At 36.7% G+C, this 23,957-nt stretch overlaps 2 protein-coding genes across 2 annotated transcripts; both read right to left on the bottom strand.

The window, feature by feature from the left end:
• Window positions 1-1,127: 1,127 nt before the first annotated feature.
• LOC148905853 (NACHT and WD repeat domain-containing protein 2-like) lies at window positions 1,128-6,465 on the bottom strand. The gene is made up of 4 exons (XM_089039115.1): window positions 6,360-6,465; window positions 4,402-5,500; window positions 3,345-3,557; window positions 1,128-3,142 (listed from the first exon to the last, which is right to left on the bottom strand). Exons 2-4 carry the CDS (start codon window positions 4,996-4,998, stop codon window positions 2,963-2,965), a joined length of 990 nt encoding a protein of 329 aa, XP_088895241.1. The 5' UTR covers window positions 4,999-5,500; window positions 6,360-6,465; the 3' UTR covers window positions 1,128-2,962.
• Window positions 6,466-15,302: 8,837 nt separating this feature from the next.
• On the bottom strand, window positions 15,303-23,674 carry LOC148905852 (NACHT domain- and WD repeat-containing protein 1-like). Its single transcript, XM_089039109.1, has 7 exons — window positions 23,440-23,674; window positions 23,012-23,345; window positions 22,196-22,920; window positions 21,526-21,738; window positions 19,182-21,438; window positions 18,481-18,682; window positions 15,303-17,847 (listed from the first exon to the last, which is right to left on the bottom strand). The coding sequence occupies exons 1-7, from the start codon at window positions 23,614-23,616 to the stop codon at window positions 16,998-17,000; spliced, it is 4,758 nt and encodes a 1,585-aa protein (XP_088895235.1). The 5' UTR covers window positions 23,617-23,674; the 3' UTR covers window positions 15,303-16,997.
• Window positions 23,675-23,957: the final 283 nt, after the last annotated feature.

The raw sequence follows: 23,957 nt of genomic DNA, 5'->3' as shown, positions 1-23,957 counted from the left end.
CCACCTAAACTTGAAATACAGTCGTAAATACTGCTGTATCCCAAAAACACGTACTTCTGACCTGAACTTCAGTGTTTTCAAAATGACAAGTTACCTAATGGACATCTAAAATGAAGGCAGATTGGACTCGTTTTACGAAAAAGCCGGATTTTCGATAAACAAACTTGTCGAATTCACCGAGTCATGCAAAAGTTTAAAAAACTTTTAACTTGATAGAAAATTTAGCATTTACTTTTGGAATCAGTTGTTTACCAGTAAAAAGAAGAGGTTTCAAGATAGCTGAAAACAGTCAAGCTGCTCGGAATAGAAGAATTAAACATAAAGGCACAAATACGCCGAACTGAGAGCATCTGGCGGAAAAAATCGCAAGTAAAATGCCCTTCAAGCAGGTAAAAACAATCTCTTTTCTATTAGTTTGAATCCTCAAACACTTAGTTTGATTCACTTTTTGTACTTGGCCGATATTGTGATCGTATTTCTATTGTCTGTTGGGGAATTTAGAAGTTGAGAAGTTATGAAAAAAATACCTGAACATTGAGGTGGATCGAAAATTCATGGTGCAAAATATGAAAGCAAGTTCTAGTTTTAATAGTCAAACTTTTTCATTAATTCACCTTTTCTCAATGGGCAATATCTTTTGCATAAAGTGACCACATACCGTATTTTGGCAAGCTAAACATTAGATAATTGTGAAAAATCATTTCAGCGCCTTTTGTAGTTTTTTCCTCTGTAAAAACAGAAATGTATTTTCGGCACATTTCGGTGCAAATAGTTTGTTCTGATTCGTGTGTGAAAAAAAATACTGGTCTTGTTCATCGTCTTCTTAATTACTTTAACTTAAACTTTATTTATTATAGAAAACATTACGACAAAAACTTTTTTGGCTGTCTTCACTGTAGGGGTTTTCGCTATTTTCATCGCATTTTTCATTGCGGTTTCCTTCCCCATGGCAGTCTTCGCTGTTTTTAGCTTGTTCGTATAATTAAAACCATCCTGATTTGATCTTTTTCGATGTTCTTTTACATCATTTGTTATTTAACAGATCAAAAACAGTTTTCCGTGTTTGATACTCTGATCAAAACACGCGGGATGTTGAGAGAACACGAGATGCTAATTTTTGTATAAAAATATTTGTATTTTTTTATTGCTAGTTGATGAACATTCTGACTAATTAATTTATGTTATTTTGGTACGTTTTTACCATAATGTGGTAATTTTTTTAAAGTATTATTTACTCAATAAAATGATTAAGAAGTTGACAATAATGCATAATAAACTAGCCCTTATCCCTGAGACATGTCGGGATTCAATACGATAGTTTTAACATACTTCAATTATTAAAATCATTGAAGTATGTTGATCCTGAGTTGGCTTGATATTGGTGATATTTATGAAGAGTTGCTGATTTTTCCCTCAAATATACTACTGTTGGAGTGAGTGGACTTGCCTTGTAAAATCCACACGTTGAAATCGCGTATTCAACAGGAATATTTATCTTAACGGTTCATGCGAAATTCAAGTTAAAGTCACCTGGTATGGTTCGTATACCGAGCAAATATTGATTTTCTGGATATTTAAAATGCGTTTAGTTTAGTTTAGTTTATTCGTCACTATTTACAATCTGAGGTACAATATGTTATCTAATAATTTAAGTGAACTAAACATAGTTATGTAGAGATAAAAAGGGGAGGAAAAAAAAAAAAAAAAAAAAAAAGAAGTAGGGTATTATGATAAACCGTGACAGGAGGAGGATACAGGACTTGCGTCCCAATTGACGACCTTCCCCTATTGTAGTAAAACTAAAATTGTATGAAATAGCAAGAGGTCTAAAAGAGGTCTAAAAGTTATGACATTACATATTTTATCAAAAATGCTACACTATGCTATATATTTTATAATGAGTTACTGAGGTGGCTGATATGATGATAATTTCTGGTCATAGTGTTCAGAAATTAACTTTTTAAATTTCGCCAAGGACATTGGCGTGGTTTTCAGCTCAGTTGGTAGGCTGTTCCATAGTTCTACAGTTCTTGGTAGATAAGAGGACCTATAGTAGGTCTGCTTGTAGCGTGCTGTAAGTTGGACGAGGTTGTTCTTGTCAAAGCTACGCGTCTTGTAGGTTGATGTAGCTGTTATTACATTTTGTGCGAGTTATTACATTTTGTGGCGTAACAGGAGCGTAGGAAACCACGACGGAAATTCACTATGGAATTTCAGCTCTGGTAATGATAAGGTCAAGTATGTGTTTCTCTTTGTATGTAGGTTGTTTAAGAGGATGGCACAAATTGAAAAGATTCAAAATGTTAAGAAATTCAAGAGCATGATAGTTAGTTGGATCTTCAATATGAAAATTGAAATCACCCACAAGAAGAAATGTGGCAGAAAACATTGGAATGGAAAATTTGTTCCGACCTGATGGAGGCGGTCTATATAAAACAAAAATTGAAATGGTAGACGGAGATGAGCATAAAGACATGCCCATGACCTCAAACGACTTGAATTTAGATATTAAAATTTTATTTAATTTTATTTAAGAAATTTTTTAAAAAGTAAACCAACACCTCCTCCTCTAGATTTTCTGGGCATGTGGTGAAAAACATAGCCTCTAGGAGTTAATTCATTTATAATCAATTGCAAGTTTGAATTATTTGTATTCAACCAAGTTTCAGTTAAACGTAGCAACTCAATATCATTTTCAATAATAAAGTCATTTATAATCAAAGCTTTATTGCATACAGACCTGCAGTTTAATAGAAAAAGTTTAGAGCTTCTATGAACATTTGATGATGAAGGAATGCAGCGAGGATAGCATAAATTGTTCGTATTTATTCCACGATGCGAATGGTTGTGCCAATTCATGGTGTTCAGCCAAGGTGAACGAAGGGACGAAATCTGAATATTTAATTTCTTGGTAGATCGGGAAAGAATTGGTTTTATCAGACGAATATCATCATCCTTTGCTTTAGATCGACCACCACGTTTTCCTCTGAATTGCCGTAGTATTCCAAGAGATTTCATAGTTTCCCAAGTCACAAAATCCAGTGGAAATTGACGATAACGATGACCAGTAGACGAACAATGGCGGGAAGTTTGAAAACCAGCAGAACATTTCCACCAGAAACAGCATGATAAGATAGCCTTTCTTGAATAAAAAAGCATAATTTTACAGTAGAGATACTTAGAAAAGAGATTCTAAGAGTAAAAAGCATCAAAAAGTATTCAAATCAAGAATAAACTTCAAAGACATCAAGAGCTAAATTTCTAAGCAACCCGTTATGGTGCTAATTAAGACAAAAGGAACTGAGCACTGATGACAGTGTGGGCCAGTTCCAAAAAACTCTTACCCTCAGACTTGGCAAACACTGGTACTGTTCACCTGGTAGCGTAGACCACACAGCATACACATTATAAGGCAGGTCACGTGCTAACCAATCAAGAAGGCGCCCCCTATTGTCTTCGGAAAGCTGATTGAGTGAATACGGGACAAGCACTAACTTCATATCCTGACTGGCCTTATCCAAACACTTGGGGGAAAATTCCACTAGAGATTTGATATCCTGAAGATAATTGAAATTTGAATTTAGATCATTCCCTAATATGAATTTAAATTAAAAAATAAAAAAATAAGTTGATTCTATTTAAAGTGCCTATCACCCTTCTGACAATACTCTCAGTATTGATTCTACATGGGGTAAAATTTGGAATGACCCGAAAATATTTCATAGTTTGAGTGCAGCTTCTTGAAGTTATAAAGGTTTTTCCATGTCATATGCTAATGTTGTGACGTATGAGGAGGCATTTATAGTTATTTGTTGTTCCTCGTAATTCGAAACACCGGCTTCTATGTGAAAACTAACTTTCAATAATTTCGATAAGAGCAATGGGAAAAACAATGACGCATTCCAAATTTTATTTATGTGTGCCAGTAATGTTTTGTATATTAAATGATTACTCCTCATACGTCACAGCATTAGCATATGGCATGGAAAAATCTTTATAATTTCAAGAAGCCGCACTCAAACTATGAAATATTTTCGGGTTATTCCACATCTTACCCCATGTAGAATCAATACTGTGAATATTGTCAGAAGGGTGATAGGCACTTTAACGAGGGTGACATAAATTACTGGTAACCCAGTAGTTTCCAGTTGGCTATTTACAAGCATGGTCGAGAAACTGAATCTCAACTAATCAGGGATCAGAACAAATACAGTCTCAACTAGTGGCCACAGCGGGACTCGGACCCAGCACCACCGGATTGCGAGACCGATGCTATGACCACTCGACCATGCTGCCTCCTAAAAATTTGATAATTATCATGCTTATTTTGTTCATCGGTGCCGATTAGAGCAGTACAGTATAAAGTTATTGGTATATATAGTCATCATATTTACTATTTACTGGAATGTTTGCAGTTTGAACTGATATCTTGCACAGTTGCTGGCAGATGCTTTTCAGGAGTGGTCGTATGCTTGAAGATTCAGGAGAAGTTCCAATAAACCTGCAAACCATTAGAACGGACTCGCCTTCAAACCATGACTTTACATCAGTTGCCACTTTAGCCATTAAGGAGGTTTTTCCACAGCCTGATTCTCCACGTAGCACTATTGTCCTGTTGTTATTGTTTACCAGTCCGTTTTTTATTGATTCCAAAAAATCCTCTCGTTCAAAAAAGGCCTTGCATTTTTTCTGGCAGAATGACAAATGCTGGAAGATTTCCTCAGCTAACGGTTCTTTAGTGTCTGCAGTCTCGTTTTCGGCTATACCATCGCTTATCATCTCTGTTAGCTTGCCATAGAAGTCATTACAAAGCTTTTCAATGTACTGCGCATGTTCCGAAGAAGCGTCTGGATCTATGCCATTTTTGTTCCACTTTACATTGTACTGAATGACGTTTTTGTTGGGGATGGCTTTTGGAAGGTCTTTTTCTCGTAGGGTATTCAATAAAGACTGAGCTTCTTTATCTACCTCTCCAGGCGTACCCCATGTCTTGTCCATAAAGCTTCCTACCTTGGTATCTGAAATGTGCTGGTTGATGTCAGTAATGACACGCTTGAACCAAAAGGTATGGGTTGCTGGACTTTTAGCGTTAATGATGCCACGCCGAATTTCATCCTCTGTCACTATGAAACAGAATTAAGGCCAGTCAATTCTTTACTGAATATGAATAACTAATGTATACTTTGATCGGTTTATATAAAGTGAATGTGTTACCTGACTATGTGGTATTTAAGTCTATCATTCTTCTTCGTCAGTACTTTATCTGCTGCCTTCCTTAGTACAATTTGCATTCTTTCAAACGCTGCCCACCACATACCGGACGCCTGTTTCCGTAATTCTGGGTTACCATAGTTACGATAGTCCAGAAGAACAGATGTGATTGGCCGACGAAGATATTTCGGGGGCACGGTGTTATCATCGCGAACAAACCATCGTGAGGTAACAACATCATCAAGAGTGATTTTCATGAAGGACCTCGAAATATACTTAATTACAAATACTAAAAACAAATACGATAAAAAGAAATAACTAGTATTGATACTAAATAAAATATCACTAAAATTATGACATTCATAAAATCTGCGTTAATTAAAATTATTTACAATTATGAAAATAACGATTCTTAAAAATATTATAATTGTCAGCACATGTGAAGCTATCTGGTAATGAGTTCCATTCCTTAATAGATGAATAGCTTAACGCGTTTTGCCCCCAATTTGTTCTGCATTTAGGCAGACGCCTAAAAAGACTACTTCTAGTATTATAGCTATGTAGCTCACTAGAGCGAGAACTATTGAAACGAAAGTCAATAAGGGCATTTAGTGCTTTGAAAACAAAACAACAACGGTGAAAACGTCTTCTAAATTCAAGGGACTGCCATCCTAAAACGTCTAAAGCTGAGGAACTAGACGAACTTACAGGTAAGTTAAGAATTATCTTTGCTGCCTTACTTTGTTGAACTTGCAGCCTATTCATTACAGTTATATTAGACCTGTCACCCCAGACAACATCCCCATAATCTAGTATGAGTAAATTTAAAGTATTATATACATTTTTTCTTGTGCTAATAGGCAATAAGTGTTTAATACGTTTAAGAATTCCTAAGCGTTTAGCTACTTTAGATTGAATATAATCAATGTGGTCTTCCCAGCTTAAATTCTTATTAAAAACAACACCTAAATATTTAAAATTGGCAACGTTTTCTAGTAATTGCTGATTAAATGAAACAAACAAGAAATAAAGCGATTTTTTGTTTTGCATATAATTAAATATACTGAATAAATTAGATATATGTATAAATGTACACTACAACGTTTGTGCAATTTATTTTATTATAATGCATACATACTATTCATTACCTGTGAATGTCGAACTAGTAAATATCCTCACTACCTTGAGATTTTCTGGAAACTCCGTGTCTTAACCACCCACAAGAGCCTTGTGCATTTTCTCGCTGTAGTCTGTAAGATCACTACGAACACTACCATCTTCACTTTCATTATCTTTGAGATCTTGGACTTCATCATCTTTTTCCTTTTGTTCTTCTTCTTCGAATCCTTCATTCTCGTCCTCTTTCTCTTCTTCTTCTTCTTCTTCTTCTTCTTCTTCTTCTTCTATATTTTCGACCACCTCCTCCTCTTCTTGTTCGTCATCGTAATTCCTCTTGGTCTCCTCTTCGACACCTTGATCTGTTGCCTTTGCCTTGTCTTTCTTTTTTTTTTATTTCTAAATAAGAAACTCAGGTCAGGACATGGTACGCCATCTTTATCTAAGGACGCATTTATGTTATTTTAATATAATTTTAATAATTTATTATTAGTAGTATTTTTTCAAGGTGGTATAACAGGAAGTAAATTTTCAAAATTCAAAACATCATTAATTGTAATCTTTAATCACTTCTTAATCATACAGTTCATTTTCTCAATTTGCCGAAATGGCTACATGGTAAATATTTCAGAAATGATATTTTTCTTATTTTTTAGCCAAATGCCACGAAATTAACAAGGAAATCTAAACGATATATGGTTCTAGGAGATAAACCAATAAAAACTAAAAAATTAAGAGATAAAAAAAATTTCTCTAACTGGTAGATTTTTTTCTTTGTGATATGTTTTATTTATTACCAAGATTAAATCTACGATAGTGAGAAAACTCATCTTATTTCGTTTGAGTCCTAACCAAACTATTTAGAAATAGTTTAAAACAAATTGTGTATTTCTTTTGTCAGTAGTTAAAGTGCTAGTCTTACGACTGAAAATATTAGTGATGCAAAAAAAATCCACGATTTTGTATATGCTCAAATAGATTATAATGTTCACCATTAAACAATAATTGGTTCGAAAAAGAAACTTTTCCCGTCTGAATTTTACTTCCGCAAATTGTTAAAAGCTCGTCCGCCATTTCTATTTATGAACAGCGATTTTGTCGTTGCATTTTAATTTAATGTGTGACATCATATGCGCAACAGGCATCCTTTTTATTCACATTGACTCTACAGCAATCCCTGTAAAAAGGCATGACTTGGTTTAAGGCTTGTTTTAAAATAAAAAATAGTCAAAATTTGGTTGCAATTATACATTGTGAAAAGCCGCCGAATTTTGAAGGGTGGCGCGTATGACGTCACTTCCATCGAATCACTAAAAGTTGCCAGGAACGCAATCGCTTAATGGCGGACTCAAACGGCCAAACTTTACCGGCTAAATGCAACATCTTCCCAGTCACGTATCGAAAAAGAATTTGGACAGTAATCTCTGCTACATATCTAGTTTTATATGGTACAATTTCCAGGGATGGTGTCATTTTCGTAAGACTAGCACTTTAATGTTTGGTTTGGTTTACGATAACCACAAATTTTTTCTCCTTCGTGCTTGGGTTAATTATTATCTATGAAAATATTTGGTCCACCATGACATATTTTTTTTGTCAGTGTGGTTTTCTCTATAACATGCAATAAAGTGTTCGTTGTTATGCTTTTTCAATGAAATGTTCATTTGATTTGTATAGATTTTTATAGCGGAGCTCCCGAAAGAAAAAATGGTAAACCATGAAGTTGATTTTTCATGGCTTGGCTGACGTCACTTCCGTCCGTACGTACATACATACGGCGTCCGTGTAAACAAGAATCCCGATTGGCTGGTTAGATTATCTTTTTATTTTGGCGGGAATGTCGACAGCGTTGCAACATCCGGGTACACATAAAGGTACACACGTACAAACATTTTTTTACACCTGTTATTACGTATAGAAATAAATACCGAAAAATAACAACACAATATTTTATTCAAGCTTATGTTTATATTTATATTTACTCTATTTACGATGGAACCCCTTTCCGAAATCGATATGTCGAAAGAAAGCTCAGAGGAGAATGAAGCCAAAAGAAGGGCCAGAAGTAAAATAGTTTTTTCGGAAGAGGAAAAGCTCTGGAGGCGTGAAAAAGAAAGGCAAAGACGAAGGAATCTCACCAAAGAAAAGCGGCAAGCAAAGAGAGAGAGAAAACGCAAATCCAGTCGGGACTTCGATTATGAACAAGGAGAACATGATCGTGAAAGAAAAAGGAATATGAGGCAAAACTTGACAGATAAACAAAGAGAAAATAAACGTGAAAGACAAAGGAATTTGAGGCAAAAATTCACGGATGAACAAAGAGAAAATGAGCGTGAAAGACAAATGAATTTGAGGTAAAACTTGACGGATGAACCGAAGAGAAAATGAACGTAAAAGACAAAGGAATTTGAGGCAAAACTTGACGGATGAATATAGCGAAGATGAACTCAAGCATGTTAAGGCCTGGGATTTTGTTCAAAAGGGCAAAAAATACTTTTCACTGTAGATTCCTCATTTTTAGATGTAATTGAATGCGATTGCAACTGTTATCTTTATTTCGAGTGCTTAACGTTTTGGATGAATAAATTTGCATAAAAGGTGATCACGTGACCTTAAACGAGGGAAAATGCTAAATTAAAAACTAGGTGATGGTTTTAGATTATTTGTGAGATTTCTTTAGCTCGTTTGAAAGTAGAGACAAAGATACAGATATTAACGTTTGGAATGGTCGACCAAAATGTTTACGAAAGGAGAAAAATGGGCATAAAGGATATTTTGACAGGTCACGTGACCTGTTTTGTCAAATATCTCCTTAACACAAAGCTTTAGCCAACCATTCTCAACGTCCATTGAATGACTTCAGGAAAAGAAATATATTGAGGTTGAAAACGTTCAGCAAAGACTTAAATCGAGCACCTACTATTAAAATGAATTTTTATGCAAATTTTACGTAAATTTCGTGGTCATGTGACATAAAATTTTCCCATTTATTGGAACCAATTTGTAAAGACCCTCGATCTAAGAAAGTTTGAGAAAGCTGGTTTTACTTTAAACAGAAACACCAGAGAACTTATTTTGTAATGGTTTGATAGAGAATTGCTTCATAACTCAGGCCTTAACATGCTTGAGAACGTGATAGACAAAGGAATTTGAGGCAAAATTTCACGGAAGAACATAGAGAAAATGAACGTGAAAGACAAAGGAATTTGAGGCAAAATTTTAGCTTAACACAGAAAGAAAAGGAGAAGTTAAGAAAGAGACGTGCAAGACAAATCTGTGAAGGAATACCTCGAAATGGATATCATTACGCATCTAAAAGCTCAAAGATATCGGGTGAGTTTTTCTCCCATGCCCTGTTAGCATGTCTAGTACTTTTTCTTGTTTTTAATTTGTTCTCCTTTGCTTTTAATTTGTTCTCCTTTGCTTTTATTATATTAAGAAAGCCGTATTTTTGTGACACTTTTTTAATAAGAAATTTGAACTATTTTTAAAATTTCTTCAAGTGAAAAGTAATGATGATAAGTAAGAAAAGGAAAATAGGTATTGTTTCCGAGATAATCGGCCTGCAGACTCCATGATTGCCCAAATAATGCAGCCTAGTAAATTATTCTACAATATCACATGTATATTTTTGACAAAAAGACGAGGAAATACATTGATTTCCATATTTATTCCTCTCAGTGCTCTAAATGAGTATCATACAGACGAACCAAATTTGTTTTACAAAATAATATTTTTTTGTTGCGTTAGAAAGATTATAAGAGAATTCTTTTCGTATTCAAGCAGTGAGCGCCAAAAACGCGCGGTAAACTGAAAAATCCCTCCTTTGTGTAGCCTCATATCTCGATAACCAATAAGGTGACCCCCTTCTTTTTTCATTATTTGAATCAATCTCGTACCCAGAGCCCACGTTCCTCTTGGTCAGCACCGAGAAACGAGAGGCTCTGGTTGTAACCGATTTTTTGAGCATTCCTATTGGTCCGGGGGAAAACAATAGAAATAGTCGTTCCGGAAATAAAATGGCTAACAGACTCGAAAATATCAGGAAATAAGTGGATTTTTCAAGCACTAAATTCGCTTGGATCGAACTCAAAATTTGCTAGAATGTGGTACGATAATCAATCTTTCGCATACCCGAAGTAGATGATAAGGAGACGGGAATTTAAGCAAATTTTCACGAGGATTAGTGCTACTCGAGTACGCGACCGATCGCTCTTGCATTTGTCGTGATGATTTGAACTCAAAAAAACGTTAAAAACTCACAAAATAGCATAAGCAATTAGTACCCGGGGGAAAAACTTGCTAAATAAACCATAAGAAGTCAAAGGATAAATAATTTAACTACTACATTCAAGCTAAAAAGGTCAAAAATTGATTACCGTTTGTTCGAAACAATTTGAATCCCTAAAGATCAAAGGTAACCCAAACATCAGCTTACCTGTGATTAAGGCATGCGCAGTTGAAACTTCCGGTCCCAAAATTCACGGACCGGAAGCCAACTGAAAATCGGTTACAACCAGAGCCTCTCGTTTTTCGGTGCTGACCAAGAGGAACGTGGGCTCTGGGTACGAGATTGTATTTGAATACCCTAACAATGAACTTCAAATGACAGAATTTAAAAAAAATTCATAGAAGAATTTTGAAGATCCGGTACTACCTTAAGTAATATTAAACATAAATTCAATGTCTAAAAATATCGGCAATGGAACTTCGTCGAAGAATATTCCATGACCAAAATTAGCCCCTAGGGGTGGGGAGAGAATTGTATAAAAAAATTCTTAAGTATGAGAGTATACTCGCGCAAACAAAACAACCAATGTATTCCACTGCGCATGTTTTTTTTATTGTGGGAAGAGTTATCTTGATCTCGAATAAAAAATAATTGAAAATTTTTTCACCCGATTTTATTTTTACCTTTCAGTTTCATTTAAATTGGGCTCCTTGTGACTTCCGTATCGGGAGCTCCGCTTTTAAGCAGTGCCGAAATATATATATTAGTATAGTATAGTGTATAGTAGTGCAGTTTTCGTATGACTGTGAAAAGTTCATGGCACGAACACGGTCGTGACACAGCAAGGGATACGCCAGACAAATCACATTGCACGAGAACTTACTCTCCATCCAATCAAATACTCGGAACACGGCATAAACACGGTGCGGACACGGTCACGCCAAGATCACGGCACTTTTAGACCAATCATATTGGGTGTGAAAAAAATCGACAGCCAATAAAAATTCTAGAAAGTATCACCGTCACGGCACTTCACGCTTACGGCACTGAGCTTTTCACAGTCATACGAAAACAGCACTATATAGTATGTTTACCTGTTACGTTATATAACGTGTAACGATGTTGTATGTTTACCTGTTAGGCTGTGTAACGTGTAACGATGTGGTAAGGTGTATAGTATGTTTACCTGTTACGTTGTATAACGTGTAACGATGTTGTATGTTTACCTGTTAGGCTGTGTAACGTGTAACGATGTGGTAAGGTCTATAGTATGTTTACCTGTTACGTTGTGTAACGTGTAACGATGTGGTAAGGTGTATAGTATGTTTACCTGTTAGGTTGTGTAACGTGTAACGATGTGATAAAGGTGTATGGTGTGTTTACCTGTTAGGCTGTGTAACGTGTAACGATGTTGTAAGATGTATAGTATGTTTAGAAACTGGTCGTAAAGTATAAGGGGGTGGGGGAGGCAAAATCAGAATAGAATCAGTGTTTTTTTATCCTGGCCCATGATAAAATGATGCTGAAAATGGGAGGACCCAACCCCAGTTTAGAAGCAAAATTGAAGATGACACACCCCTGAAAAAAAATCTAAATCCCAAAAGAATTTTCTTGGTTGCACACGTCTACCAATTATTGTAACATTAAGTGCTTCGGTTTCTTCTTTCTCTGTTATCGTTTTCCTCACTATCAGTTATTCCTATTTCATGAGTAATGTCAGTTTCTTCGTCGCTATCCAAATCTTCAGTGTCCTCATTAGTGTCCTCATATGAATTATCATCATCTTCAGTGTCCTCGCGTGAAGTACCAATTTCTTCTAGCTCTTCCTCTGTTGTACTTGTCGTAGTATTTAAAAGCTGCATAGACAGCCAAGCATTTATTACTTGGACTTTCTCACTTTTGTACATTTTGAATTGAGTTTGAGCAAATTGTGCTTTTTCAAAAAGAGGTCCAAGTCTGCAACCCTCTGCTTCTTAAGTATTCCGCTTTCTTGTGTGTCTTTCCATTCATAGTCTTTGTATGCCTTAAGTTTCTCTGCATGCTTCCTTATTTTGTTTTTCTTTTCATTTGCCCTTTTATTTTTTTTCATTCGAAGGTACTACAGATGTTCTACATACTTCCTAACCAGATCCTCTGCAACTGCAAATTTTCTTGAGAAATTCTGATGATGACAATTATAATACTACTCTATTTTGTAATGGCCTACCCTTTTTAGTTGTCAAATTTTATCAACAGCCCATCCCTTTGAAGGAGTTCAAAATTATGTGACCCACCCCCTGATTTTGCCCCCAACCCCCCTATACTTTATGACCAGTCCCTTACCTGTTATGCTGTATAACGTGTAACGATGTTGTAAGGTCTATAGTATGCTTACCTGTTAGGCTCTAAAACTTATAACGATGTGGTAAGGTGTATAGTATGTTTACCTGTTACGTTGTATAACATGTAACGATGTTATTATAAGGTGTATGGTATGTGGCAAGGTGTACAGTCAATTGCGCACTGATCTATATGTTACTATAGAGGTAAGAAGATCAAGAGTAAAGGATTTTCTTTTCCAGATGGAAGAAAGCTAATTTCTATAGAAGATGTTGATTGTTATAAGCATTTGGGTGTGCTCGAAGCTGATGTCATTCTACAAATTGAAGTAAAGGCTGAAATAACTTCTAAAGTCGAAACTAAATGGAGGAAACCTCATAAAAGCAATCAATACATGAGCTGTATCATCAAGTCGCTACTAACAGTGGAGGAATAGTCAGTTGGACAAAGAATGATCTCCAAGAAATGGACCGAAAAGCCAGAAAGTTGTTGTGCATGTATGGAGTTCGTCCAACCGTATCTATTCACCAAGAACTGAGGGAGGGCCTGGCCTTATCAGCATTGAAGACTGCATCAGGATGGAAGAAAGAAGGCTTGCACGGTATTTAAAAAAGAAGACAAATTAGCGCACTTGGTAAAGGTTCAGTAGATTATGGTATGTCAGTTAATATGCCAGTTTGAAGTCTTAGTGCTTGGGAAAATGCTACTCCAGGAAAATATCGTATTATATCTTATTATCCTGAGGTTGGAATAAAATGATCAATAATAGCATAGTCACTGACACATTTGTCATAAAGCAATTCAAACAAACAAGAATCAGTAAAGCCTAGGCGGAAGCCGCATTGTTGTAACATAAGAAAGCAAAGTAAAATATAAAGATACCATAATCATCATCATCATTATCATCATCATCATCATCATAATCATCAATATAATCCTATTGATTCGAATACGATAAATATATATAAAGTAGCTTAAATAAAATCCTAATATCCAACATAGTTCTATAATACTATACTAATCATCAACCCTATTCATTTAAAACATTTTTTTAAATTATTTAATTTTTAACTATTAAATTTTACTATACATATTTTGAAATAAAAATGGCACTACTTCAAAATACAAGTTCAAAACGGTGTACCATACCTGTGCAGTGGCCACGGCTCCAAGCTTCTTCTTCTTGCTGCTTCCAGAGCCCATTTTCGGTGATCTTCACAATTTCCAACTCTAAGCTTACCAGCTTGTACATGTAAAAAAGAAAAAAAAAAACTGTCTCGATAATGGCTCACTTTATATTGATGAAGATATTTATAAATTTCAGCCAATCACAAACAAGCGTTTTGTTTTGTTCGAAAGTTAAGATCCATTTATAGCTGAAGCGTTAATAGGATGACAGCATTGTATGACAGGTGTCCAGCCGTGCGTTTAGATACTAACCTGAATAACTTGTAGCTAACTAAGTTTGCCCTTGTCTTAAACATAGTTGACAACCCTGTCTTAACAGGGAAACGGTAGATGACAAAACCTTTTGGAATTCAATACTTATGAATCAATCTAGCGTGAAAAAGTCTTAACAGCTAATTTTTTTTAGGGCTTTTAAAATGTTTAATAATTTTTTATATGAATATATAAGTACGCACTTAATGGCATTGGTTGTAGCTAGATGAGATGCAAAAGTAGAAAAAGTCCTCCTAAAAAATATGACCGTGTATTTATAGAAACTTAACAAACCAACACTTTTGTCAGCCGAGGAGGACAGGGAACCCAATATTTCAATAGAACAAGTAGCATTCAGGGGGTATCCATGATTTTCCCATGCGGCTTGATTATTGAATTCCTGACTGACGCCTGCTACAAGTGAAAGACGTCACGACAGTTCCAATCGATGGCTGTCAGTCACGACGGATCACGCTGCGACAGATGTGTTGAAGCGCGCAGCTTCCTTCAGCAAGGCAAATTTTCATCAGTAGTACTTGTTTTAGAACGAAAGATAGTTCGACTCAATGCAATAATCATAATGTATCCGGGAAAGATGACTAAACCAAGATAGTTTGATGCCGCGCTAATATTTTCATCGATCACTATGCGGCGATTAAGAAGAGCTCAATTAACCCCAAAGTCAGTTATATCAAATCTCAATCAAGCAAAGACACTGAGGACGTAAAGAAAACCTGACAGTGACTACTCTCAGTTAGTGCCTACACCTCATACCAGCCATCTCTCATGATCGTAATTTGCATAAAAAGCATTCACATTTAAATGTAAAGCGCCTTTGATAATATCTATATACTGAAAGGGCGCTATATATATATATATCATAAATGGTCATTATCTATATAGATTTGGCGCAACGTGTGGCTAAATAACACTTTATAACTTTTTTCTCTATGCGATGCGATTTAATTTCATGAACGTTACTATAAAATGTCTAGTGGTGCTCTTTAATAACATCAAGAGTTTTGTGAAGATATAACTAGCTAAAAACTAGAGTGAGCTGCGTCGGTGTTTCTAATGAAACAGTAAAATGAAAGGGTAAATTATACACCGTGAAAAGATGAAAAAACTTACTGACGTTTCGGACGTTAGTCCTTCGTCGGAGTCAAACGAAGGACTAGCGTCCGAAACGTCAGTAAGTTTTTTCATCTTTTCACGGTGTATAATTTACCTTTTCATCATTACTGTTTCAAGAGTTTTGTGCTGTTTTTCGGTGATTATATCATGGTTATTGAGAGTATATATGATGTATGCATTTCATTGTCTAGGTAAAGCCTGGATTGAAGTAAATTATTATCGCAGTAGTCAATAGTCATCAATAGTCATCAATAGTCAATAGTCATCAGGTGATGGCAGTCATGACAGGAGGCAGGAATAGTTGAATCTCGTCTAATCTGATTTACATGAGAAAGAATTCAGTCCCCAGGGGAGAACGACATTTTTGGCTCATGTCATGGCTGCCGTCACGTGATAGTACGAAGCCTCTATCAGAGCTTTTTCACATATTGTACTATTTCTAAATTATTGCATATATCAAGCCCGAAATGCACCATGATCGATGTGAAGGTCACAGCAATATGGAATTTCCTTGAAAATTTGTCTGCACGTTTTCTGACATAATTTCTTCGACATCATGTGCACACTTTGATGCTATTTTTAGAATCTACTCTAAAGATATCTTCCAATGATATCATTTATTTGATCGTTTGATTTTCTACACGCTGCATAGTAAGCGCCCGCTCTACGCTGTTTGCTAATATTTTCTTGTGCTTTTCTTATGTTCAAATGTTCAAATCTGCCCTCAAGATGACGATGTAGGTCAAAAGCTTTGAAAAATAAATGTAAAAATACTCCATAAATTTGAACAAATTACTACGTCAATTTCCCGTCGTATTTGCCAAGCTTTTTACTTGCACATTCATATCCAGGGCAGAGTCGAAATAAGGAAAAAACCCCAAAGCGTAAGCAAACAGCGTAAAGCGCGCGCAGTAAATGCGCGTGCAGAAAAACAAATGGTTTAAAAATAGCATCAAACTGTGCACATGATGGTCACAAGGCTATATAGGGGAAATTCCTAGCTTCATTAGTTCATTTTCTCTTGCTTGAGAAATATAAAACGCGCGCACACGTCTCTGTGCTGTGATTTAAACACGCTGGGAGCTGTAGAGCATGAGAGAGAAGCAAACTTAGACGCCGAGTGTTTCGCTTGCTTTTCAAGTGCTCAACAGCTCTCAGGGTGTTTATGTTACAGTACAGAGACATAAGCAGCCCTTTTTTATTGCTTTCATAAATTTTTGTGAGCAATTTTGCATGAGCATGTCTCTGTCCTCTGATACTTGAAACACGGTGGCCAGCCAATCAGCGCGCGCGTTATATCTCAAATATTTTATAAAATTACTCATGAATATGGTACATTAAACATGCAACATGCAACAAAACCTTCACGAACCTTTTTTGAAATAGCAGTATATAATATTTAAAGTTGGATTATCTTAACATCGTTGACTTGGTACACAAGACTGGCGTGTATTCCAGTCATTTGCGGTGCTCCGGTTATACAGTCATGTACTAATACAGTGCTGTGTTTATCAGTAATAGTGCACAAGTCTCATCGTGTTTCTGGCTACATAATATTTCCACTATCGTACTTGTCGTGGTCCATTGGGTCTTTCTCTATGAATTCCCCTGACAGATCCTTTATCTCAACATCTAAAGGCAAGCCATCGTAAGGTGAAGGTGCTATCTCACTTTTGTCCACATTCTTTCCTGGGACATGCAGCCTCATTATCATAAGATTTGGATTTTCTCCAACAGCAATTACCAAGCGATTTCCAACAATGTGTACTTGGTTGGGGAATCCGTCAGTGGTGATAGTAGATAACTTTCTGCCGCTTTTCACATCCCAAGCGTGTATAGTGTTGGCTTTGGAATCCCTGGCAAATACCACCTCTCCGTCACCAGAAAGGTAAACGTTTGAGACTGTGTCACATGGTATGGTACGTAAGATTGCGCCAGTGTTGAGGTCCCAAACGTTAATACCCCCTTGACCAACACCTGTTACTATAGTGTTAGAAATAGTATTAATGGCGGCTGTCATGGAGCTTTCATAGCTGTCGGGCTTTAAGAGCTTGTATTTCACTTCTCCAGTCTCCAAATCCAAGAGATAAGGTGTGGTGTATGCCGCAATACACACTAAATACTTCCCATTATCAGAGATTTCAGCGTTGTACAAAGAAAGAACGGTGTCTTTGATGGTGATGGCCTTGTGTTGGTTGTTGGTTGTATTGAATACATATAGAGGCATGGTTGTATTTTCTGGGTGAGTTTCGCTTATGCTGCTCACCGACAGAACAGCCACCTTCCCATTACCACTCAACAGCATCTCCTGGAACAGCAGGTGTTTTTCTTTGAACTTAATAATGTCAATGACTTTCCCAGAGTTGATGTCCCATACTTTAAGGTTTTTTCTGCCTCTGTAAGGAAAGATAGCTATTTGTTTTAGGATTGATGATTCATTGAACCAGAGGCTGCACGAGATTCACGGGTTTTAAAATAGACACACGTTCACTTATATAAATTGTAATTGTGTATTGTAGACTGGCACATTTTGCTGCCATACTTAATAAAGATTGTATTATTATCATTATCATCATGGTGATGATAATCATCTTCATTATACAATCATGACCTATGTTCAATATCAATAGTTTGAGTAAGTTGACTTTCAGTGAGTTCGTACATGTTTCAGGAAAACTGATTTTACCCGAATCTTTTTTCTTGGCTTTTCGTGTCAAACAAAATGCGAATTAGTTTTTGCCTTTTTGTTATTTCTAATTAGACTATGCCAATAATTTTGCAGCCTAAATGAACAACTCATTGTTTTGTCTAATTTTTTTTGTTGATCGAAGACCAAAGCTGTAAAGGCAGTAAACAACGATGTTTTTTTTTAGTTATAGTTTTAATGGTAGAAATGAGTATGATGCTTAGTAATAAAACTATTCTATTTTTTTTTTTCTAATATAGTTTTTTCATTTTTTAGTAATAAAGCTAACGTGTCTGGGCGTGTAAAAATGAGACTATACATTAATTCTCAGTATTATACTTGCCTCGAGAACGATATCATTCGGTGATCGTCTATCAATCCAAATGCATTCATTCTTTTGCAGGCGCTTCCTTCCAATGTTTTCTCTATTACTCCATCTTTAAAATTGAACACTTTGTAGTGAGGGTTCTTTTCATGATAAATGAATCCAACGCCACGGGCTGAGTCTTGGGTCAGACGGATTGGATTTGGAAATACAGTCGCCCCTGTAAAAAAAATCACAACTAATAATAAACACAAACCTGAAATGCACTATGAGTGATGTGAATCTAATCAGCAAAAAGTGATCACAAGCATATCGAATTTCCCCCAAGCTTTGTCTGCACGTTTTTCCGTTATATTTTCTTTTGTGCTGACATTATTTACATATGAATCTAATATATTCCAAGCCTAAATTCCTGCAGCATGAAACATACAGCAAAACCTCCACCAATTCTTTTTGAAATCCTGTCCCTATGGTTTATTTTTTAAAAATTTTAGTGTTAATAGCTTTGGCTTTCGGTCCTTTATCAGTGCGTTATCAATGTTAGTGCGAGCTGTTGCGTTTGAATCAAGCAGCGTGCGCCTGTACCGGCTAACTTAATAGAATATGCAGGCAGTCATATCCCGTACATTGCAACGCACTGTTGACGGTTCTTGTCGAAGGACCAAAACGGCTGAACTATTAATTCTTTAATTTGTTAGAAAACGTAATAAATGTCTAACCTTTTAATTGACGGACTTTTGTTCCTGTCGAGCAGTCCCATACAGACATTTGGTTTGCCATCTGAACGGTTGCAAGGGTAATCACGTGACGACGATCAAACGATGGCGATATGGAAGTGATCTGGTCTGCAATCTTGTGTCCTTGATATTCATTAATCGTGGTGTCAGCTTGATTTTCGTCATCACCTTCGCGTGTTCTGTCATAAACACGCAGTATGAAATCTTGCCCAACAGCTAGAATGGTGTCTCCATCTCGCGTAAAAATCTTGATGCGGAAGATAGAACTTCTTAATGATCTTTCAGATTCCCCGGTCAGAAGGTTGGTGGTACAGATCTCAAACATGTCAATACCTAATGCCTTTGTTCCATCCTCGGTTATTTGGACTCGTCCCATTCCTTCCATCATTTTGAAGGTAGTAATTTCTCTAACCAGATTGCCTGTGTGAAGGTCGTAGATTCGTAGACTGTCAAGAGATCCTGGAACGACCACAACTTCGTCTCTCTTTGTAATTTTAAGATCACCGATTGAGCCAGAGTCTCCTTTATCCCTTGGAGAATTGATTTTGATTTTGTCAACCTCTCTACCTTGTTTGATATCCACAAAGTGAACGGTATTCTTGCCCTTGAGATTGTAGACAGAGTATTTCCCTCTTGCATCCAGATTTCCGATTTCATCTTCTACATTGATATCTTTAACAGGGAGGTCATGAACTACCTTGCAGTCTGAAACTTGCCAAACACGCAATGAATTCCTCGTTAATGCCACCAGAAGGTTTTCATCATCAGCGTATGCAACGGGGGGCTTCTGGTTGAAAGAAAACCAGTCATCAGCATCCACTTCAAACTGCTTCACAATTTGTCCAGTTTCAGTGTTTAGTATGAAAATTGTCTTACCACCTGCTAGGAGTAGTAGATTCTTATCCTTTTGGCTGATTGAATTCATAGTTATTCGATACATTGATGGTGGTTCTGTTACGGTGAACTTACGAAGCTGCTTTCCACTCTGATAATCGATGATCTTAATCTGCAAGCCTTCACTGGTTATACTTGTTACTGCCATGATCTTGTTGTCACTTGCAATGCTGATAAAATCATTGCCATACCCATCCAATGCAATGGTCGATACTAACGCACCTCCAGGAGCCGTCAAGAACTTGTTGTTGGGAATAAAGCATGGCACAGATGCATTCTGAGCTTGATTAAGGATTTTACAGACGTAAGGATATTTTTCTGCTCTGTCTTGAAACTTGAACATTCGGCCAAGAAGCTGCGTAGAGAACTGTTTTGGTTCGACAGAAAGGGGATGTAGCGACAAACGAAGACATTCATGCATGATCTTCACATCAGGATCACTTGGAAGAACAGAAAGATACAAGGAGAAATCTTCCAAGACATTTTCTACTGAAGTTGCTCTCAGTTTGGTCAGCAAAAATTCGAAATTACAAAGGGCTTCGTCTTTCATTGTGTCATATTTTCCAGCGTGGAACAAATGGTATGGCAGCTCACTAAGTTTCCTCAAGTTAAAAATGGGCTTTTGGTCACTTGTGTCAAACATCATGGGCTGGCTAGCGACCAACCTATCGTCTGAATGCTTTTCTCCTTTTTTGTTGACGTACGGCTTTTTCTTTCCTTCAGCCCATGTACCAAAAAGGTACTCGCTCAGGTTAGCATGGATCTTCTTTGCCTGCTCTCCAGCAAGGTACCTCTCGCGTGCCACTTCGATGAACTGTCGATGATACCAGTAAATCACTCTCGTGCCATCAGCGCCTCGGTCGATCAAGTAGTCCTTTATGTCACTTCGTATGCGGATCCATAGCAACGGTGGTAGTCGTCTTATTGGCGGCGTCCAGTACTGGTAGACATCATTCAAGACATCATCGTCAAGAGAGAGTAGATCTTCCAGTTCAGTTTCAGTGAGGCCATTTTTTGACGCTGTTATGTAACCTAGGGCGTGGCCAACAAGAACTTTTCCGTGGATTCGTTCCACTCGATCAAACAATCCACGGATGATATCTTTAACGTTAGGAGGAAGGTCCCATTCTTTAAATGGAGTGTAGGATTTCCATCGGCATGATTCATCAAAAGCCAATTTTAGGTATAATGGCAAGGGACATTCCTGAAAACTGATCATGACTTCGTGTCTTTGCTTTGGCTGTAGAGCTCTTTTTGCGGCTTTGAGCCAGTTGTCCAGTATGATATCAGCCTCATTTAAAGGGATCTGTGGAACTTCCGTGAAACTTTCCTTTGGAAGCTTGAGCTATAAACGAACAAACAATTTTTTAATATTAAGACAAATGGAACTGAGCACTTATGACAGTGTGGGCCAGTTCCAAAAAGCTCTTACCCTCAGACTTGGTAGACACTGGTACTGTTCACCTGGTAGCGTAGACAACACAGCATACACATTATAAGGCAGGTCACGTGGTAACCAATCAAGAAGGCGCCCGCTATCGTCTACGGAAAGCTGATCGAGTGAATCAAGGACAAGTACCAACTTCATGTCCTTACTGGCCTTATCCAAACACTCAGGGGAAAATTCCACTAGAGATTTGATATCCTGAAGATATTTGAAATTTGAATTTAGATCATTCACTAATATGAATTTGATAATCATGCATAATTTAATATCATGCTTATTTCGTTCATCGGGGTCGATTAGAGCAGCACAGGATAAAGTTATTGGTATATATATATATATATATATATATACACTCGATTGCAGAAACGTTGTAGTATACATTTATACATTTATACAAATATCTAATGAGATGCATAATGCAAATTAACCATTTTCAACGCTTAAAACCAACTGATTTATAATCTGTACGATCTAAAAGACAAGAAAAAAGTATTTTGACAGTCATTGAATGAAACAAACAATAAATAAAGCGATTTTTCTGCTTTGCATATCATTAAATATACTGATATAATGTATACTACAACCTTTCTGCAATCGATTGTGTGTGTGTGTGTGTGTATATATATATATATATATATATAGTCATTATATTTACCTCTGGAATGTTTGCAGTTTGACCGGATATCTTGCACAGTTGCTGGCAGATGCTTTTCAGGAGTGGTCGTATGCTTGAAGATTCAGGAGAAGTTCCAATAAACCTGCAAACCATTAGAACGGACTCGCCTTCAAACCATGACTTTACATCAGTTGCCACTTTAGCCATTAAGGAGGTTTTTCCACAGCCTGATTTTCCATGTAGCACTATTGTCCTGTTGTTATTGTTTACCAGACCGTTTTTTATTGATTCCAAAAAATCCTCTCGTCCAAAAAAGGCCTTGCATTTTTTCTGGCAGAATGACAAATGCTGGAAGATTTCCTCAGCTAACGGTTCTTTAGTGTCTGCAGTCTCGTTTTCGGCTATACCATCGCTTATCATCTCTGTTAGCTTGCCATAGAAGTCATTACAAAGCTTTTCAATGTACTGCGCATGTTCCGAAGAAGCGTCTGGATCTATGCCATTTTTGTTCCACTTTACATTGTACTGAATGACGTTTTTGTTGGGGATGGCTTTTGGAAGGTCTTTTTCTCGTAGGGTATTCAATAAAGACTGAGCTTCTTTATCTACCTCTCCAGGCGTACCCCATGTCTTGTCCATAAAGCTTCCTACCTTGGTATCTGAAATGTGCTGGTTGATGTCAGTAATGACACGCTTGAACCAAAAGGTATGGGTTGCTGGACTCTTAGCGTTAATGATGCCACGCCGAATTTCATCCTCTGTCACTATGAAACAGAATTAAGGCCAGTCAATTCTTTACTGAATATGAATAACTAATGTATACTTTGATCGGTTTATAAAAAGTGGATGTGTTACCTGATATGTGGTATTTAAGTCTATCATTCTTCTTCGTCAGTACTTTATCTGCTGCCTTTCTTAGTACAATTTGCATTCTTTCAAACGCTGCCCACCACATACCGGACGCCTGTTTCCGTAATTCTGGGTTACCATAGTTACGATAGTCCGGAAGAACAGATGTGATTGGCCGAAGAAGATATTCCGGGGGCACGGTGTTATCATCGCGAACAAACCATAATTTTAACAGTTCAATGTCGTCTTCTTTCTCGACAGCACTTAGCAGAATCTCAAATTCAGAAGTAGGAATTTTAGGCGGGAATGGACGGTAGCCATACTTTTGACCCAAAAATGTCTACAATACCAAAGAATAAAATAAAGAGAGACTTCATCAATTCATGAAGATAACGTCAAAAAACTGACCGTTGATAACTACTGATGATACCCACGATAAAATTAGGTCCAGTAGAAAGCTTCTGACATGCGCGTATCTCCTTCATACAGAGTTCCGACGTAAGGTGATCATCAGTGGACTCGTCTCGTACTCCCCATCTCATATCCACCACCTGAAACTCATATCCTCGCTCCTGACAGAACTTCTTAATACGAGGATAGACCTGTACCATCAGCGTGTTTCGCTCTATGGATGTATCTGAAAAATGATTAGTAGTTATATATATACGGCGCTTTGTAAAAATTCTGTAAAAGTCAAGTATATCAGTATATCCATATATAAACTGATTTCCAGATTTAAAAAAAAACAACAAAAAAAAAAAAAAAAAAACGATTTTTAACCAAACGTTAGGCAAATATCTCTTATTATGGTTTACAATGTACACTATGATTATATTTCACCGAAAATATCGCATTTAAATTCTATTAAAACGTTTTTTTTTAACTTGAAAATTACCCATAATGCACCCGGTGGCGGTAAATATACAGCGATATACACACCCGGTTAGCTCAG

Source organism: Actinia tenebrosa, unplaced genomic scaffold (genome assembly GCF_029948245.1).
Source record: "Actinia tenebrosa isolate PJP-AT-01 unplaced genomic scaffold, QUT_ActTen_1.0 PGA_scaffold6__47_contigs__length_16458017, whole genome shotgun sequence".
Taxonomy (NCBI): domain Eukaryota; kingdom Metazoa; phylum Cnidaria; class Anthozoa; order Actiniaria; family Actiniidae; genus Actinia; species Actinia tenebrosa.
The sequence above is the reverse complement of the archived record's forward strand: the minus strand, read 5'-3'. Positions and strand labels throughout refer to the sequence as shown.